General features: G+C 44.5%; 1 protein-coding gene across 1 annotated transcript in view; it reads right to left on the minus strand.

Moving 5' to 3' along the window:
- LOXL2 (lysyl oxidase like 2) overlaps positions 1 to 21448 on the minus strand; it is a 56910-nt gene that overhangs the window by 12964 nt on the left and 22498 nt on the right. The window contains exons 2-7 of the mRNA XM_044279202.1: positions 16027 to 16401; positions 14685 to 14860; positions 2493 to 2704; positions 1218 to 1440; positions 409 to 592; positions 167 to 318 (exon numbers count right to left, since the gene is read on the minus strand). Coding sequence (XP_044135137.1) covers positions 167 to 318; positions 409 to 592; positions 1218 to 1440; positions 2493 to 2704; positions 14685 to 14860; positions 16027 to 16366 — 1287 coding nt within the window. The 5' untranslated portion in view covers positions 16367 to 16401. The remainder of the gene's footprint in view (positions 1 to 166; positions 319 to 408; positions 593 to 1217; positions 1441 to 2492; positions 2705 to 14684; positions 14861 to 16026; positions 16402 to 21448) is intronic.

The following is a 21448-nucleotide window of genomic DNA, read 5'->3' on the forward strand; positions in this document are numbered from 1 at the left end:
TCACCATCGGGTATACCACCTGAGTACTGTCCTAGTGTACTATAGCTGGACTGAAATCCTTTGGGTGGCTGTACCGTGTTTATCCTCATACAGGAAAACCCAGTATGTCTCTTGGCATCTCTAAGAAGGGACTCCACCATTGCAGTATTGCCCATCTTTATCTCACCTGGTTTTGAAATCCCATGGCTGGAACATTACACCTCACTGCAGCATCCTCCTCGTGGCTGCAACTCGTGGAGTGAGTATTAAATTTGCAGTCTATAATTGACTTTTCAAAACCAGTGCATTTGATCTCACTCATATGGATGTGACCCATTCCTAAGAAGAAAGGAATCACAGCCTGTGTAACTTTTGTTATCCTTGCATTATACAGTAGGTATTACATTACTGTTTACTCTCTTATATTACCTTGCCCCAACTGAGCTCCCACCAAGGCCTCTTTGGCACTTCCAAACCCAAGTTCCCTGCAGACCACGCTGGCAGAGACTAAGTTCCATTGATCATCACAAATTGTTCCCCACTCGTTATTCTTCAGGACCTCAACTCGTCCTTCCCCAATATTGGCTCCGCCTCTCAGACGTACCAGTGGTTGCTATAAAGTAAAGTTAAAATAAGACCCGAAGTGAGACATACGACATATACCCATAATAAAATGACCACCTCACTTAATGAACTTATTGTATATAAAGTAAAGATGTTCCATCTAACCACTATTTGATGTGGCCAACGACAACCTAAAGTTGGCACTGCTTATACTGGTATTGTTTATGTAGACAACCTTGCTGGAACTATTTACTTATGGCGAGCACCCTGATGACACTTTATGGGGGGCAGTCTAGCACTGTTAGGCACTATGGTTGTTGCTTTATATGTGTGGCCTGTTCTCATCTTTACAATAAGTGCAAACCATCTCAGGTCTCCTTAAAAATAAAAAAGTAGGCAAGAATGGTCTATGTAGTAAGTAGGGCAGTAGTGTGGTTTAGGTATTATTAGACTGATTTTGATGCAGTGATGATGCCTTCATGCACATGTCAAATATGCATTGGAATGTATGTCTGTCTTCAACGTAGGGCCCTCCTAAGAGTAATGGGTGATGGAAAGAGTTCCTACACAGAGTTACAACATCTCGTGGTTTGGTAATGGTGGTCCAGGGACACGATCGAGTTCATTCAGGGCTGATACCTGTCTTTTCCATGTCATTATTGTGTTGGTCGTACCTCCTGACGGAATGCTTTGCGGAAGCCGCTGGCTGGACTCGGGGCGAAGGCTCTTCCAGGAGTACAGCTAACAACAGCAGGAGCTCCATCTGAGCAAGTCTGGTTGGTGGTAGTATTTGGGGTAAGTATTCCTCCCACAATGCAGGTGGAGAAATGCGCCTCATTTCCGGTGCAGTTAGCTGAGAATTGCCAATAGTTGTGTTTTCTACGAGTTGCAAATATCCTGGAGAAAAATGTAGTTTAGTTAGTGAAAGGCTAAGCATTAGTGCGTAACATGTCTAAACGCATCACAGCTATAAGCCCTGAAAACAGGTTTATTGAGATTATTGGGCAGATTACACAAGATAAAATTAAAGAATCTGATTGGTCATTCTGGCTTTTATAGTTGCGTTTCATACATACATTATTCTCGCACAGAAAAGCGCTAATGTATTTCATAAAGTCTTGGAAGATGGATGCTGCAATACCAGTTATGAACAGCAGATGACAGTAAGGAACATTAACTACATTCTACTGATTGTTTGTAGTCTCTTCTTAGTTAGGTTTAGAGACCCATCACCTGAGCAGTGGCAGCTCCGAAGCCAAAGCTGACCCTCTGCCCTTGCTCTACTAATCAGAGCAGCGGGGAAGGCAGGAATTTGGCAGGGCTGGGCTAAATTTCTGGCCCTGCCAACCTAGTAGCAGATGGGCGCTTCTTCAACTGCAGAGACAGCCCCTCACAGGTGAAGTCCTGCTGATGAAACAAATAAATTTATTAGAATCAGGGTCAGACTGGCCCACCAGAGTACCAAAGGATCCTCAGGTGGGTCCAATCTGTGAAGCCATAATGGGCCCCAAAGGTCCAAGAGAAAAATTGCATTTGGATCTGCCTTTGGAGCCAATTACTAAACACTAAGTTCTCTGTCTTAGGTTGTGAATCGGTTAGACTTTCTTGATGATATAGATGTTGGGACCTGAGGGTAATTTCCTCTGTTGGGCCCAAGGAACCCCGTTCTGACGCTGCTCAGAAACATTACAAAACACATATGTTTAATGGAGACATGGGCCTCTATTGAAGCATGTTTTGTCTAGTTTGTGTTCCTTACGCCACCTTTTCTCCATATTTGTCTTGTTTCCTGGTAAAAATTATTCCCTCGTGGAAGTAAAGAAAAACATAGTGTGAAAGCACCCTTATAGTGACTTGTATATGAGAATTTAGGAGTTTTTCTGCAGTTCTTTAGAAAATTAGAGCTCAGAAAACATTTTCTTCCATTTATGTGAGGACAGCCCACTTACTTGTACACCTTCTGGTTGTATTTCCTCTCTCCGGGGAAGCCGAACATGCCACATATTACTCTGCTGTTCTTCTGGGTCCACTGGGTGTCACACACCTGCTTCCATGTGCCATCTACCTTGACTTCTAGATAACCCTCTGTTACAGGCACGCGTTTTCGGTACGTGGCCAGAATTGCACGTATACGTACATCTTCAACCTGGATATGCATCTCCTGCCATGAAAGACATATTTCATGCACCCAACATAAACATGATGATCTGTAAATTATACTCTCATTAGACCAATGAGTGTAGTACATTGCAATGGCAATTTTACCATTATTATATTCAATTATTGGTCAATTAATATAAAGCCTTCAACCAGGTCATCATTTTTTGGTCTGGATTATAAAGGAACTAAGAATATCCAGGGGGGTTCATGAATTAATAATTTTACATCTCAAAATTAGTATAAAATGCTCTATATACAGTGAAGCCTACCTCTTTCAGAAAACCACTCTATGTGGACTTGATCGTATGCACCATAAACAAATGCACCATTTCTCCATTTTGAGCAATCCATTATTGCTAGAACGATACCTCAAAAATAAACTGATCGCACGGTCTTGCAATCACTAACAGCAAGTGCTCAATTTCCCTGCAGCAACACCACAGGCGAAATGAACCATTGTAGGATGGCGAGTGAAATCAGCGTATTTACTATACAGACACGTCGGCTCCTCCAGAGATGCTCTTTGTAGTCATATTGCCCTCCTCTCCAGTGTGAGGAGACGTCCCTCGTTATGTCGTAATAGAGTATACAAACTACAATTTCATAGATCAAAAGGTATATAGCACTGGGTCAAGGATATTTAGGAGGACTACAATTTGTCATGAGGTAAATAGACAGTACTGAGGCTTGGATGATTTCATCTGATATACCAGTGGGTCAAGAATATTTAGGAGGACTACAATGTGCATTGAGGTAAATGAACAGTAATGACGCTGAGGCTTGGATGGTCTCATCTGATGTACCAGTGGGTCAAGACTTTTAGGAGGACTACAACATGCCTTAAGGTAAATGGACATTTCTGAGGCTTGGATGGTCTCATCTGATGTACCAGTGGGTCAAGAAGTTTAGGAGGACTACAACATGCCTTGTAAATGGATTTCTGAGGCTGAGGCTTGGATGGTCTCATCTGATGTACCAGTGGGTCAAGAAGTTTAGGAGGACTACTACATGCCTTGAGGTAAATGGATTTCTGAGGCTGAGGCTTGGATGGTCTCGTCTGATGTACCAGTGGGTCAAGAAGTTTAGGAGGACTACAACATGCCTTGAGGTAAATGGACATTTCTGAGGCTGAGGCTTGGATAGTCTCATCTGATGTACCAGTGGGTCAAGAATATTTAGGAGAAATATACTGTATGATGAGGTAAATGGACAGTACTGAGGCTTCGACTGTCTCACCATCAGTAAGACACAGGATGAAGTAAAGCATGTTGTATTTGCCATTTAAAAAGAGTGTTAGCTCAGCAGTCTAGGAAAGTGTGAGGGATAACAGTACTCTCTTACATCTCATCCCACACACCCAGAGTGAGTCACAGCCAGTGCTCCACAGTACGTGGCTACAGCAGAATGAAGGAGGAGGCTGTGTCCTATAGGGGCTGTCTGCCAGATGTGTGTTTAACCCTACAGGACCTATATTGACACAGATGTAATGTATTTTATAGATGGCTCTTTTCATCATAAAGACAACTATTTAAAACTGGACACTATTCAATATTCTGAGATATATATATCTTCCACTCCAATACGTTGGAGATGCTTTTACCATCTGGGCCCACATACAGATACAATAGAAGTTTCTGCCACCGTCTAAGTACACATAAAGAGACAATGGGTCTGCAACTCCTTCACTATTATACACTATATAATGTCCATGTGGTATGCTGATATAATCACAATTTACAGAGCAATCCCAGTAACAAGATGAATACTAGCTTTCATATTCTTTGCAGTGCCGTGTCATCACATATAACGTAATATTGGCATTAGATAGTAGGCCCAAGAATTATTTTTTTTTGCACCAGGATGAGGGGTAAACAAAGAGAGGAGGGCGCTTAATGGCAGTAACTGCCTCTGTGCTTGTTTATTGCACCAAAATAAGGCCCAGTACTAGTTCCTCTGCGTAGGCCCACAGTGCCTATAGGTATGGGAAATGGGATCAATAAAGACTGTTCTCTCTATTCAAGGGTCCCATAGCTTCTATATTTGCTGCCTCTATGGTAGGTACAGTATATCCACGCTTCAGGATATGCCTCTACTTATCACCAGAAAACATAACTACCATCATAGGGACATAGTTAATACGGTTGAAAAAAGACATGCGTCCATCAAGTTCAACCATGGGATAGTGAGACTCAGATTTCTACACATTTTCATAAGCATTAATGTCATTTACTTTTAAGAATTCATTTAAAAACTTTTTAAAACTATCCATTGTCACTGCTGTGACCACGTCCTGAGGAAGTCTATTCCACAGATTCACAGTTCTTACAGTAAAGAAGCTTTGACGCTTCTGGAGATTGAACTTTTTCTTCTCCAGTCGGAGGCAGTGCCCCCTTGTCTTTTGAAGGCATTTTACATGGAACAGTTTTTCACCATATTTTTTGTATGGCCCATTTATATATTTGTACAGGTTAATCATGTCCCCCCCTTAGACGTGGCAGTTACTGCCATTAAACCATTAGCCAAGTTGATGCCCAATCACTCAGAGTGTCCAAGTCAGCTTGTAGTGTGTGGACATCTTCCATAGACTGCACAGTACTACACAGCTTAGTGTCATCTGCAAAAATAGAAATGGTGCTATTAATCCCATTCTCAAAACCCTGAGCACCATGGCAAAACTTCCTCACATATAATTTCTTATAGTCACCATAAATGCCCTAGTAGAAGCTCCATAGATTAGTATTGAAAGTCAGCAGTGACAATCCATGTGCCTCCTGCCTTTCCACGATGGGTAAAGAGTAGTGTTGGGCGAGCATGCTCGGCCGAACACCATTTTGACTCGAGCATCGCGATGCTCGGCACATCTCGGTGTTCGGCCGAACACCGAGTGTGCTCAAGCACGATGCTCAAGTCTTCTCCCTGCACGTTTGTTGGCAGCTACGCAGACAATAAACGTGCGGGGAAGTACTGGCACTCACACTAATGCCGTAGCCATGTTGGTTACTGGCATTACAGTGATTGGCTGGCCGGTACGCGTCATTGGTCAGGGAGAGCTGCAGCAAAAGGGACAGATAGTGTAGGGAGACGATTTTTTTTTTTTTTTAGGCAGGGTTTTGTGTTGAAAGGTGTCAGACCCAAAAGTCCTTTTAAGGACTATTGTTATATCTGGCTGCAATATATATTATTAGAGCAACCTGCACTAAATTGCGTGCAATTGGTTGACCGCTGCTGACAGTGACACAACCTCTGCTACATCTGTTCTGTTACATTTGCGCATCCTAAATATCTGTGACATTCAGCGCAAGTGTTCGGCCGCTGGTGACAGCGTCATTACCTGCGCTACATCTCCTGTATAATGTTTGCGATGCCTAAATATCTGTGACATTCAGTGTAGTTTTTTCTTAGCCGCTGGTGACAGCGACATCACCTGCGCTGCATCTCCTGTATAACGTTTGCGCATCCTAAATATCTGTGACATTCAGTGTCATTTATTTGCGCATACACTTACATGTGACATACCGTACTTGCAAGCATAGATACCATTTATTATGCTCAAGGCGAGCAGTAAGGGACAGGGAAGTGGCCGTGCTGCTGATGGTGCACGCGCTGATGGTGCACGCAGGGGCCATGGTGAAACTGTCTGCTGCCAGAGCACAAGAAACACACTTATCCACGATACCTAGCTTCATGTCCCAGTTTGCAGGGCGGCGCAGGACACCACTCTCGGACACCAGTGCGACCAGGTAATGGTAGTGGTTGGATTGCAGCAGATAATGCTTCCAGTCGGTTAAGCACCACCCTGTCTTCCACAAATCCAGTCTCAGTAGCCAAGAGTCTGGTCAGCAGAATCCTCACCCTGATACTTATTCTTGCCACCATGGAGATTCTTGGCAAACAAGTGATCCCACACTTGGATATTCCGAGGACCTCTTTTCATCGCCATTCCTTGATTTGGGTCTCTAGCCAAGCCCGCTTGAAGAGGGACATGAGGAGATCTTGTGCTCTGATTCCCAAACTCTTGAGCATCCACAGTCAGAAGAAGATGACGGTGGGGAACGGCAATTAGTGTTTCACGAGGTGGATGATAAGACACAGTTGCCAATAAGTCAACGGCAATTAGTGTCTCAAGAGGTTGATGATGAGGATGAGACACAGTTGTAAATAATTGAGGTTCTTGTTAGGTCAACAAGTCAGGAGGTTGAGCAGAGTTAGGAAGTGGAACAGGGGGTGGTGAATGATGAAATCACTGACCCAACCTGGGAAGGTGGCAAGCCGAGCGAGGACAGCAGTACCGAGGGGGAGGGATCCGCAGCACCACAACAGGCTGGAAGAGGCAGTGAGGTGGCAAAAGGGAGAAGGCGAGCCATACCAAACAGGCCCGCAACCGTTCCCCGGAGCACCCACTTGCGGCAATCTCCCTTGCCAAGGGGTAGGGGTTTCACAGTCTGGCGTTATTTTGAGGAAAGTGCAGACGATGATAGAATTGTCATTTGCAACTTGTGCCGTATCAAAATTAGCAGGGGCAGGAACTCTAGCAACATCTCCAGCATGATCCGCCACATGGCATCAAAGCACCCTAATAGGTGGGCCGAACGCCTGGGTCCACAATCAGTGTCTGCGTGTCACACTACTGCCTCTTCTTCCCCTGTGCTACGTGCTGGCCAATCCCCTGTCCAAGACGCAGGCCCGGATGCCTCCTGCCCTGCACCTGGACCTTCGTAAGCACATCAGCTAGCACATCCACTTCTGTGTCCCAGTGCAGCACAGATATCTATACCCCAGGCCTTTAAGCAAAAGCGCAAATACCCAGCCACCCACCCACAGCTCATAGCACTAAATGCGCACCTTTCCAAATTGCTGGCCCTGGAAATTTTGCCATTTAGGCTTGTGGACTGATGCTTTCCGCAGCCTAATGACCGCGGCCATCCCTTGTTACTCAATTTCCAGCCGCCACTATTTTTCCCAGTGTGCTGTACCCGCCTTACACCAGCATGTGTCCCATAACATCCCCCGTGCCCTGACCAACGCAGTTATTGGGAAGGTCCACTTAACGACTGACACATGGACAAGTGCTTGTGGCCAGGGATGCTACAATTCCCTGACAGCACACTGGGTGAACGTTGTGGAGGCCGGGAGCAAGTCGTACCCTGGGATAGGTGCTACCGACGCCAAGGATTGCGGGTCCTACTTCTATCAGGATTTCCGCCATCACCTACATTAGTGGCTGCAACGCCCCCCCTCCCCTTCTACTCCTCCACCTCCTCCTTCACTTCCACCTCTGAATTCTCATCTTGCAGCACCAGTCAGCCATCATTCAGTAGCTGGAAGCAGTGTAGCACTGCAGTGGGGAAGCGGCAACAGGTCGAGCTGAAACTAATTTGCTTAGGTGACAAACAGCATACCGCCGCAGAGCTGTGGCAGGGGATAAGAGACCAGACTAAGCTGTGGCTATCGCCACTCAACCTACAACCAGGCATGGTTGTGTCTGATAATGGCCGTAACTTGGTGGAGGCTTTGGAGCTCGACAAGCTCACACACATACCATGCCTAGCCCATGTGTTCAACTTAGTGGTTCGGCGGTTTCCTAAAACCTACCCCAAGCGACGAGTGGACATGGATGTCTGACCTCTGTGAGGTTTTACGCAACTTTGAGGAAACAACACAGATGGTGGGTGGCGATGCGGCTATTATCAGCGTAACCATCCCACTTCTGTGTCTACTGAAACGCTCGCTACTCACAATGAAGGCGGACGTTTTGCATGTGGAAGAGGTGGAAATGGGGCAAGACAGTACACAGGGGGATAGCCAGACCACCCTCAGTTCATCTTCTCAGCGCGAATTGGATGATGATGATGAGGAGGAGCAGGAGACGGTTGCCTCTGCTACAGAGGGTAGTAGACATAGCAGGTTTATTCCATCTGTTCAGCATGGATGGGCAGAAAAGGATGAGGAGATTGAGAGTCATCCTCCTGATGAGGACAGCAAAGTCTTGTCTGTTGGGACTCTAGCAAACATGGCTGACTTTATGTTATGCTGCCTTTCCCGTGACCTTCGCGTTATACGCATTTTGGCCCTTACCTGTGCCTGTGCTGCGAGCCGGTCTGAAACAAATGCGGTCACCGGGAGCAGGCAGTTCCGAGAACAGCCGTCGGGGGCCTTCATCGGGCTGTTCTCGGAACTGCCTGCTCCCGGTGACCGCATTTGTTTCAGACTGGCTCGCAGCACAGGCACAGGTAAGGGCTTACCTGTGCCTCGCCAGACTTGTGAGTTAAGATGGCAGCCCGCATGTGTTCACGGGCGAACACGGCAAACTGGCCATCACTGTTCCCATGCACCCCTTCCACCACAAAAAAGGGTATATGGCTCAATCTTCCTTTTATCGTCCTTCTCCATCATATCCACATGCTTATTAGGCTGCCCTCGCTCCTAATGTTTTAGTGGGTCAGCTGAGCAGCAGACCCTCACCCCTAATGTTTTAGTGGATCACCAGCAGGCCCTCGCCCATAATGTTTTAGATGGTCAGATCAGCAGCAGGCACTCGCCCCTAATGTTTTAGAAGGTCAGCTAAGCAGAAGACCCTCACCCCTAATGTTTTAGATGGTCAGATCAGTAGCAGGCCCTCACCCCTAATGTTTTAGATGGTCAGATCAGCAGCAGGCCCTCGCCCCTAATGTTTTAGATGGTCAGATCAGTAGCAGGCCCTCGTCCCTAATGTTTTAGATGGTCAGATCAGCAGCAGGCCCTCACCCTAATGTTTTAGATGGTCTGATCAGCAGCAGGCCCTCACCCCTAATGTTTTAGATGGTCAGATCAGCAGCAGACCATAACCCTTAATGTTTTAGATGGTCAGATCAGCAGCAGGCCCTCGCCCCTAATGTTTTAGATGGTCAGCTCAGCATCAGACTCTCACCCCTAATGTTTTAGATGGTCAGATCAGAAGCAGGCTCTCGCCCCTAATGTTTTAGATGGTCAGCTCAGCATCAGACCCTCACCCCTAATGTTTTAGCAGGTCAGATCAGAAGCAGGCCCTCGACCCTAATGTTTTAGAGGGTCACCAGCAGGCCCTTGCTCCTAATGTTTTAGACGGTCACCAGCAGGCCATCAATCAATTTTTCAAGGGTGTATGATGCCCTCCTTTATGTGTAGCAAAGGGTGTATTGGAGTGCCGGTTCCTTGTAATTTGTGGCAGCCCTTTCACTTAGTGCATAGGCTTTATGAGTGTAGGAGTCCCACTGCATGAACAATTGTACCACAATGTGAATGAGGCCCTCCTTTATGTGATATACAGGTTGTATCGGAGTGTCTCCTCCTTGTAATTTTTGGCAGCACTTGCACTTTATATCCAGGTAAATATACAGAAAAGAATGTTTCCTAACAATTTTTCCTCTAAAATTGATTTTATCTTCGGTTTTGTGCGTTTTATTGTCAGTCTGTAAAAGTGGCGTACTACTCAGACAACATGGTTCCCAGCAGCGACCTGGGAGTCCAAGATGCATCCAGACATCCTCCCCATGCTGTTCCCGAACCATTTCGGTGGTGTTTCCATCAATTTCTGAGCTTTTCCTATGAACCAGACACCCTCCCCTCTTCAGAGCAGGGGCTGCCTGGTTTAATGCTCGGGTTCTCCCATTGACTTCCATTGTGCTCGGGTGGTCGGTAGAGCACCCGAGCATCCCGATGTGTTCTACTTGAGCACCCGAGCACTTTGGTGCTCGATCAACACTAGTAAAGAGGCAAGATGAACTTTCTCCAGATATACATAGAAACAGCACCAGATGCTTTTACATGGAAAACGGACTCGGGTAAACAGGGCTTATCTGTACTGAAAACATGTCAGATGAATAAATGACTCAAAATCAGGAGAAGAGCCTAAATATACTGTAAAGCATTCTGTCAGTGTTGGGCTGTATACACACAGTGCGCAGATTGCCTGCTGTATATACCCTGGCTAGTCCTCTCAGCAAACACAGCTTCTTCATGCAGAAGAGACACTGAACTTGTGACCCAGACGCTTCACACGACACCCAGACCAAGCACTTTGGGCACCAATACCAGGTTAAGACAGAGAGCGGCACAGCCTGGGCAGAGAGTAAACAGGGCTGAGCCTCCACTGGCAGGGCCACACCTAAAGCAAATCCCTCACATCATGGTCAAACTAATTATGGACATAAATAGGGAGATGTCTGCAGTGGGTAAAGTTGAAGGTCCATATTGGCACAAATAATAATTCCCTAAAATAACTGAGCAGGTCCTGATATATCTATAGAACGTATGGAGGTAGATAGCGCTTACAGTGAGAACTTTCTAACATCACATTATATTGGTTGATTGCTATATAAGCATTTGCTGATTCTTTCTGGAACATAGATGCTTGCAGAGATCCGAGTGGCCCAGCGTGGGATTGTCTCAGCGCTCAGTACAGCAGTGTATATATAGCAGTAGGAAATGTATACCGTACACTAGGTGTGATAGTTGTGTGCAAACACTAGCGCACACAGTGCAGCACTCTGCTGCCACCGTCTATGGTATCGATCAGCCTGGATATCCAGCGACTACAACAGCCAAGCCTGGTACAGGAGGAATTAAAATAACTAACTGCATACCAAAAGTGTAGTATATGAAAGGGGCAATGATATACAAATTGTACACACAGATTTATATATAGGCTGGTATAGGGAAAAGGTATACTAGGCTATAATATACCGTCATACGAGGCTATAATTGTGTATACAAGGTGGAAGATATATAATAACCGCTTTATTACAGAGCTATAATGACTGTGTATACAGGCTGGTATATCAGAGAGTGTACAGGCTATAATTGTGTATACAAGGTGGAAGATATATAATAAGCACTTTATTACAGAGCTATAATGACTGTGTATACAGGCTGGTATATCAGAGGGTGTACAGGCTATAATTGTGTATACAAGGTGGAAGATATATAATAACTGCTTTATTACAGAGCTATAATGACTGTGTATACAGGCTGGTATATCAGAGGGTGTACAGGCTATAATTGTGTATACAAGGTGGAAGATATATAATAAGCGCTTTATTACAGAGCTATAATGACTGTGTATACAGGCTGGTATATCAGAGGGTGTACAGGCTATAATTGTGTATACACGGTGGAAGATATATAATAAGCACTTTATTACAGAGCTATAATGACTGTGTATACAGGCTGGTATATCAGAGAGTGTACAGGCTATAATTGTGTATACAAGGTGGAAGATATATAATAACTGCTTTATTACAGAGCTATAATGACTGTGTATACAGGCTGGTATATCAGAGAGTGTACAGGCTATAATTGTGTATACAAGGTGGAAGATATATAATAACTGCTTTATTACAGAGATATAATGACTGTGTATACAGGCTGGTATATCAGAGGGTGTACAGGCTATAATTGTGTATACAAGGTGGAAGATATATAATAAGCACTTTATTACAGAGATATAATCACTGTGTATACAGGCTGGTATATCAGAGGGTGTACAGGCTATAATTGTGTATACAAGATGGAAGATATATAATAAGCACTTTATTACAGAGCTATAATGACTGTATACAGGCTGGTATATCAGAGGGTGTACAGGCTATAATTGTGTATACAAGGTGGAAGATATATAATAAGCACTTTATTACAGAGCTATAATGACTGTGTATACAGGCTGGTATATCAGAGAGTGTACAGGCTATAATTGTGTATACAAGGTGGAAGATATATAATAACTGCTTTATTACAGAGCTATAATGACTGTGTATACAGGCTGGTATATCAGAGGGTGTACAGGCTATAATTGTGTATACAAGGTGGAAGATATATAATAAGCACTTTATTACAGAGCTATAATGACTGTGTATACAGGCTGGTATATCAGAGGGTGTACAGGCTATAATTGTGTATACAAGGTGGAAGATATATAATAACTGCTTTATTACAGAGCTATAATGACTGTGTACACAGGCTGGTATATCAGAGGGTGTACAGGCTATAATTGTGTATACAAGGTGGAAGATATATAATAAGCACTTTATTACAGAGCTATAATGACTGTGTACACAGGCTGGTATATCAGAGGGTGTACAGGCTATAATTGTGTATACAAGGTGGAAGATATATAATAACTGCTTTATTACAGAGATATAATGACTGTGTATACAGGCTGGTATATCAGAGGGTGTACAGGCTATAATTGTGTATACAAGGTGGAAGATATATAATAAGCACTTTATTACAGAGCTATAATGACTGTGTATACAGGCTGGTATATCAGAGAGTGTACAGGCTATAATTGTGTATACAAGGTGGAAGATATATAATAACTGCTTTATTACAGAGATATAATGACTGTGTATACAGGCTGGTATATCAGAGGGTGTACAGGCTATAATTGTGTATACAAGGTGGAAGATATATAATAAGCACTTTATTACAGAGCTATAATGACTGTGTACACAGGCTGGTATATCAGAGGGTGTACAGGCTATAATTGTGTATACAAGGTGGAAGATATATAATAAGCACTTTATTACAGAGCTATAATGACTGTGTACACAGGCTGGTATATCAGAGGGTGTACAGGCTATAATTGTGTATACAAGGTGGAAGATATATAATAAGCACTTTATTACAGAGCTATAATGACTGTGTACACAGGCTGGTATATCAGAGGGTGTACAGGCTATAATTGTGTATACAAGGTGGAAGATATATAATAACTGCTTTATTACAGAGCTATAATGACTGTGTATACAGGCTGGTATATCAGAGGGTGTACAGGCTATAATTGTGTATACAAGGTGGAAGATATATAATAAGCACTTTATTACAGAGCTATAATGACTGTGTACACAGGCTGGTATATCAGAGGGTGTACAGGCTATAATTGTGTATACAAGGTGGAAGATATATAATAAGCACTTTATTACAGAGCTATAATGACTGTGTACACAGGCTGGTATATCAGAGGGTGTACAGGCTATAATTGTGTATACAAGGTGGAAGATATATAATAACTGCTTTATTACAGAGATATAATGACTGTGTATACAGGCTGGTATATCAGAGGGTGTACAGGCTATAATTGTGTATACAAGGTGGAAGATATATAATAAGCACTTTATTACAGAGCTATAATGACTGTGTATACAGGCTGGTATATCAGAGAGTGTACAGGCTATAATTGTGTATACAAGGTGGAAGATATATAATAAGCACTTTATTACAGAGCTATAATGACTGTGTACACAGGCTGGTATATCAGAGGGTGTACAGGCTATAATTGTGTATACAAGGTGGAAGATATATAATAAGCACTTTATTACAGAGCTATAATGACTGTGTACACAGGCTGGTATATCAGTGAAGTATACATTTCTTAGTAGCTGAAATATGCGTCAGATGTAATTCTCTACACAAACAGTTTTTTATGAACGTTAAATAAAGGATCTTGTATACAGGCCGGGGGATGAGATTTACTCTGGGTGTGTAAGTAAGGTACATCATGATGGTGATTAATGGAAAACATGATATGACTAAGTGATTCATGTCACAGGCAGCTCTGTCCAGCCTTGTCTTCTGGTAAGTGTGACCAGCCCCTTCTGTCCAGCTGGACCTCCAAGGCACCAGCTGCCCTCTATATCAGAAGCATGCCTAGAAGAGAGGGGGACGGGGGGCTGTGATGGTTCACATTGTCACATCCCACCATCTGGGGGGCTAGAGGACAGCCTCTTTTAGCAACAAAAAAGCATGACCCTTAAGCAAGCTTCTATCCTTCTATATTAATACTTATAGACAAGGGGCGTTCAACACAATTTCAGTCAGTCCTGGTAGAAAGAAGAGAGGACAACCTAAGCTCTCCACTGTAGGGTCTATGTCCATCATATGTACACAGTTCAGTTAGTGATACAGTGAAGACTATACACAAATTCAGACACCCCACCATCCCTCCCCAACTAACCACCATTGCTCACCTCCAGCCTCTCCACCAAGGCATTGTCATATTTGAATCCAGGAATCCTACGGTCGCTGCACTGTACTCCCGCATCCTCGCTATGCTTACAGTCCGTCACTCCCCAACCATTGTGGGTGCACTCGGCGATGCTTTTCTCCCTCCCGTTACAGTGCACGTTGTCCATCCAGATATGTCCTGTTGGAGACAGTAGGCATGGCCATATCAAATCATGGTGTAGCTTTATAGAGGACATGTAATAATCAATACATGTAGGAAGCATCCCACTAGCCCACGCTTATCAATGGACTATCACTGATGCACTCCTATGCAGCTCAATGGCTTTAGGAGCTACAGTGGACTGCAACTTATATGTCCTTCAACCTACAGCCAGCTGTGTCCACTGGGATAGTCATACAACATTTCCAACTGATGTCTATGGAAAGGAAGCAAATTTCACTACCAGCAATAGATGCATGGATTAAAGGGGATCTCCAGGATTTTATTATTGATGGCCTGTTCAATACCCTTGCCGATCTGCTGTATGAAGATGCCACGGTACTCTATTATGAACGCTTAGGCCTCTTCCTAGGCCATGTGATGTCACGTTCATAGGTTATGTGATGTGGCCTAGGCGTAGCTCAGTCACATTTATGTAAATGGGTCTGAGCTGCCATAACAAGCACAGCCGCCACCCAGTGAGCGGTGCTGTGTTTGGTACGTTTTGAGGAGGTCACGGTGCTCACCAGAGTTCCGGTAAGTGCTGCAGCATCCTCAAACAGCTGATCATGCCAGGAGTCAGACCCCACCAAATGAAAATCCTGGAGAACTCCTTAAAGTACCCCTAGGCAGACAACTGGTGTGGATTTCTCAAGAATGATGATACAGAACCAGAAATTGATGGGAAATATCTGTTAGGCCTGAATGCAGAACCATGGGTGTAGCTATAGGGGGTAGATGGAGCAGTAGATTCCAGACCCTGGTGCTTGAGGGAGTCCAAATTCCATATATCATACAAGCCACCAGTATTATAAATGGCACATGGTAGGTGAGGGCCCAAGAGCTTTGCGTTACACCTTTGGGAATAGCTTTCATAGGAACATTGGTCAGCCTAGAGCAGGGGTCAGCAACCTTCAACACTGTTGTGAAACTACAGTTCCCAGCATGCTCCATTAAAACTTCTATGGGAGTTCTGAGAAGAGCAGTGCAAGTATGTATGATAGGAGTTGTAGTTTTGCAACATCTGCAGTGCTGGAGGTCACCTACCCCTGGTCTAGAGGGTTAGGGTAATTAAAGCAGGACCCACACTGTTCCAGCTGGTTACTGAAGGACAACTTCTAATTATGTTACTAGAAGATGCTTACCTTCTCCTTTACCGTACTTGGAGCTGGGTGCCCATGAAATGGCCTCCACGTAGCCGAGGTCTCGACAGACTATGTGAGCCGCATACAAAGAGAAATCGTCATCGCAGACGGTGCCCCACTCTCCATTGTAAAAGACTTCCACTCTCCCCTCGTTATGCTTGCGCTTCTCTCCCGCCAGACGCACATGGATTTTGGATGGTGGTGGCTTACGTGGCTGTGTGGGTAGTGGCTCAGGGACCTGTGGCTGGTAATATTCAGGATAATACTGCCAGTGTTCATATTGCCCCAATGTGGGTACAGTCAGAGTGAGGAAGAATAGGAATATGTGAGCCACCAGCATAGTTTAGGACAAAAGTAACTGTAGCGACACCTCACCTGTAAGGAAAGACAGAGAGTAGAGATGAGACCTATATAAGTACTCAGTCCACTGCACGTCAATGCGCAATGTGCTTACACATTCTCTGTGAGTGTCTTGCATCCATATAGCAGCCTCGGTCCTTGAGGTCAGCACAGAGTATAAAAGTAGAGCTCTAAAAAGCTGTAGAGTTCCTCTGAGACACAAAAGAGGCAATTGCTAATACTTATATGGACTCTCCACTTAATAGAGCTATAAAGTATGTTATATTATATTTGCCACTAGATGGCGCTGTTCTATTGAAGGAAAAGTAGCACCCAGCATTTATGTTCACAGTTGGTACACCTTTAAAGGCGAATTCCACTTTTAGGGTACAGCCAAAATTTCAGGTTTCCTGATGAAGTTTTGGAAGCCAAAATCCATAGTGGATCATAAAAGGAGAGAAAGTATAAAGGGCAGATGTGACTTTTAATTTTTTTTTTATTCACAACTGCTTTTGGATTCCAAAAATGCATCAGGAAACCTGACCGTGTGGCCATACCCTTTGATTTCTCTGACATTTCTTTGTGACGAGTCAGAAGATAATATCCATGATTCCCAGAATGAAGCGATCAGAAACTCCCTGATGTATCACACCCCCTCTGTGCTGTGTCGGATATAACAAACCTTTAACCACTGGCTGAGATTTGGTTCTGTTGTCTTTTCTGTACTAAGAAGCTATGGGATTCCCCAGGGGCGTATTTATAGGTGAAGCAGGTGCTTTGGGGCCCAAACTCAGAAGGGGCCCACCCAGGAAGAACACTAAAAGATTTTATTGTCAGGGTCCCCTCTACAGTATTATACAATCAATGACATCAGGGGTGCACCACCAATGAGGCCAGGTGAGGCAGCACCAGGTAGGGGCAAGAAGGGGGCAGCAGAAAGGCCATGGGCAATGATCGCTTTTATTGTGGCAAAGCAGCAGAAAGGCTAGGTGCACCCCTGAATGACATTATATACAGTGACACTGTAGGAAACGGACGGACTGGCTGTCGGGCCTCGTCTAAGCACAATCTTGACTAGCCTCAGGAGTGGGAGTTGCACAGGAATCGAAATTTGTGAAAAAGTTGCTGGGGGAGGGGGGTCCGTTCAAAAATTGGCTATGGGGCCCAGTCATTTCTAGTTACGCCACTGGCATTCCCAGTTCATGGAGCTCCACAATGGAAATGTTGGTTTCTGACATCCTACAGCAGCGTAGTAGATAGAACTGATCACTGCAGCACTGCTCCCAGTGAATGGCTGTAATAACCCTGTCTTGTCCACTACACAATGGAAGGAGCTGTGTAGGTCAGGAGCCAGAGCTACCCCAAAACAGCTGATCGGTGGGGGTACAAGCGTCAGTATGTCGGCCAGGTCTTCACTGCAGGGTCACAGTGCCTCTATTAAGGGGGAGGTAAATATTTGAACACCTCATTCGAGTGGTGTTACCTCTATATTATTCAACTGGAATGTCTGCCAAACTGCAAATATAAACTACATCCAGTTTGTACAAATACGTGCAAAGTTAAAACCCATAGAAAAATTTCAAGCACGTCCACCAGGATAAGAGAAGGGATCTGACTCCATTGTGATGCACTGGGCCTCAAAACTGTGCCATAGGAAGTTGGCCTAGTTGCCCATAACAACCAGAGTGAAGCCATAATTTTGCAAACTGGAATGGAAAATGAAAGCTTTTGGTTGCTATGGGCAACATGAACATTTCCTTTGGGACCAGTGGTGGTTCCAGTTCTTCTCACTGTAATAAGCACTGGGGCAGAGTTATCATAGCAACCAATCAGCGAGCAGGAGAATATGAAATGAAAGCTGCTCTGTGATTGGCTGCCATGGGTAACCAAGGTAGCTTTACTTTTAGAAAGCTTGACATGCGCCACCGAAGGATGCTCTTAGTTAATTAAGAGGCACATACTCCGGCAGTCCGTGCACTTAGAATGAAATCCGCATAGCTAGTGTAGCTTTCTGGCATCCTATACACCAGAAAACTTCCGTAAATGATGATAGGTCTGCCGGGGCCGATGGCTCCCTATAGCACGCCTCTCCTCCTTCACAGAAAATGGACGTGAGGGCAGCTCAGAAATGGTATTTGCACAAGAAAATGTTGTGCAAAGGACATTTAAAAAGTGTGTGACTATTTGTAAGCCAATTTTAGACTTATCAAAGTTTCAGTTGATAAAATTGGGGTGTATAAGCCCTGACCCCGGGAACGCCCTGACCCAGTCCAGTGACGCCCATTTTCGGCCTGGAACAGAGCTAATTTTGCCGGGACTGTCTATGAAAATCAGGGACAGTCCCGTCAAATTTGAGACAGTTGGCAACTATGCAATTTTCTGGTGTATGGGGATGATAAATGTCCCTATGTATATACAGCCTTCAGGGTAGAGGGGTGACTGAGCTTCTGGAAAGGCCTTAGAAGTAGATTACTGTCACAGAATAACAGGCTATCTGAATTTATTGGGGTCCCATTGGCGCAAGCGTCTGGGGCAGGGCGTTATGTGTTTGATGGGTGCTCCACTAACAAAAGGTGTGCTACCCCTATATAAACTAAGCATGCCCTAGGACAGTATAAAGGAAGGTGCCATCTAAGAAAGATCAGTGTGATTGGTTGGGGCTACAGTGACATGCAGTGTCACGTTGCGACATCTAATGATTATCATTGGGGTCGTGATGCCATGAGCGACTGCAACACAAAATCATCACAAAATATCCAACACTGTTGGATTTTAGGTTGCAGGACACAAGTCAGGGGTGACTTACGTATAGGCGACAATATTAGGGCTCACGGACATGACTGTATGTATTTTGTGGCCCACAAAACACGGATTCGCAAAAAATAAAATAAAAATGAAACGGACACGGACAAAAAAAATCTGTTTGTGTGCATGAGCCCTTAGTCACAAATGACTGTGACTTGCCCTTGACTTTTCTGCAATTTGGCGGTGCCAACAGACAGATCACAGCTCTAGAATAGTTGTGCGGCAGCGGGTTGCAGACCGATCAAATGTCTTTGGTCGCCTAATACATGTGCACATGTAACCGCCATCTACTGCTTTGGCCCAGCGCTCTGAATGTGTTACCGTACAGAACGTACTCAGTAGTATGATCATTGTGCGTAGGTGGAAGTTCATATCCCCTTGTTAAATAAAGTCTTCCTGTACCCCTTCCCCCTGCAGGCTTACAGAAGCTAGCCCCCTCCCTGTCTGACTCTCTGAGACTACTGTGAGTAGGAGGGGGGTTCCTGAGTCTGAAGTTTTCCATAGTGAAGTCATGCCGAAAATGACATCACTGGGAAAAGGAACAAGGGGATACCCCTAATGTGCGTTGTATTTGCTGAGCTGGTAAATTCAGCAGCACATCAGTCAGGCTCAACATATAGAACTACAGCTAAGATAACCAGCTTCTCCTGCGGGGCCATTACAGTGTATGCGACATTTTCTACACCTTGTCAGAATTAAACTATTTCATTCAGATTTAAGGGCCCTTGTTCCGCACCCCTGACTTCCTCTGCAGCAGAACAATAGGCCTTCTTGTTACACCATGAAATAGTATAGCTGGCTGTCCATCACAGTCTATAAAATCCCAGTAGAAACCAGTAAATTAAATTCCAAAATAGTCTTTCAACGCAATACCCTTTATGAAGAGTTCATTGTTTTATTGTGTAGGACCTACAGCACTGTACAGAACCCATAGAAGTTTACGAAGCCTTCATGGGGAAATGTATCAATCGCCTACTCCAAAAATGAAGCACCAAAAAGAAAAATTTTCAGAAAAATTGGCATCTTTTTATTTGGCACAGAACGGTTTTTCGGGTCCGCATCCAAGCCGCAGTTTTTGCGGCTTGGGTGCGGACCCATTCACTTCAATGGGGCCGCAAAAGATGTAGACAGCTGTCCGCATCCGTTGCTCCGTTCCGAGGCCCTGCAAAAAAAATATACCATGTCCGTTTTGCGGACAAGAATAGGCATGTCTACAATGGCGGCTTCTGTTTTTTGCGGATCCGCGGTTTGCGGTCCCAAAAAAAAATACACGGTCGTGTGCATAAGGCCTTTCACAACGCTTTATGAAAAGTGTGTGGGGGAAAGGGGGCATTGTTAATGAGCTGTAGTCCAGAATAAGGGCTCATGCACACGAACGTATTTTTTTCAGTGTCTGCTCTGGGTTTTTTCCGGACCGTATGTGGAAACATTTATTTTAACGGGTCCGCCAAAAAAAAAAACGTAAGTTACTTCCTTGTGCATTATATTTCCATATGTCCGTTCCGCAAAAAATAGAACATGTCCCGTTATTGTCTGCATTACGGATGAGCATAGGACTGTTCTATTAGGGGCCGGCTGTTCCCCTCTGCAAAATACAGAATGCACATGGACGTCATCCGCATTTTTTGCGGATCCATTTTTGACAGACCGCAAAATACACACGGTCGTGTGCATGAGCCCTAAGGGTGCCTTCACATATAGTGGAAACGTATGCAGTGAAATCCGCCGTTGGATTTTTTACAATTCTGTGGTTGCAATTTTAAAGTCCCATTCAGTTCAATGGCTGCACTACTACTTCAGCAAGCCCTGAGATGCTGTTGCAGAGGATGGGAGTGGTAGTGGCCCTGACTAGATGTTGTGTCACAGTGTACTCCCTCAGGCCATTCCTCCCTGGGGATCGATACAGTGGAAAGGTGGGTTGAAGAATTCGGCTAGAAATATAACAGTCTCTCTTCACTTAGTGCAAAACGTGTGGTGCATCCAGCTGCATTAGACACAAAGTGCAGTTTCAGTCACCAGCTGAAAAGGTATTCTGGCTGATTAGATGGCATTTAAATGGCCCTTGCAGGCACTTATGGGTATAGGTGTCCATTATGTGATACAGGCCTGGAGCTAGACTGGCTTGGAAGAGGTTTTGGAGATGGGTGTCTGAGCCAGTGTCCCTCCCATGCAGCAGGGTCTATAAAACTGTGGTTTTGTAGTTCTTGCCAACCATACCTCTTCTGCTGGAATACATAAAATATAATACATAATATAACAAGCAATTGCAGAGACCCTC

Source organism: Bufo gargarizans, chromosome 2 (assembly GCF_014858855.1).
Source record: "Bufo gargarizans isolate SCDJY-AF-19 chromosome 2, ASM1485885v1, whole genome shotgun sequence".
Taxonomy (NCBI): Eukaryota; Metazoa; Chordata; class Amphibia; order Anura; family Bufonidae; genus Bufo; species Bufo gargarizans.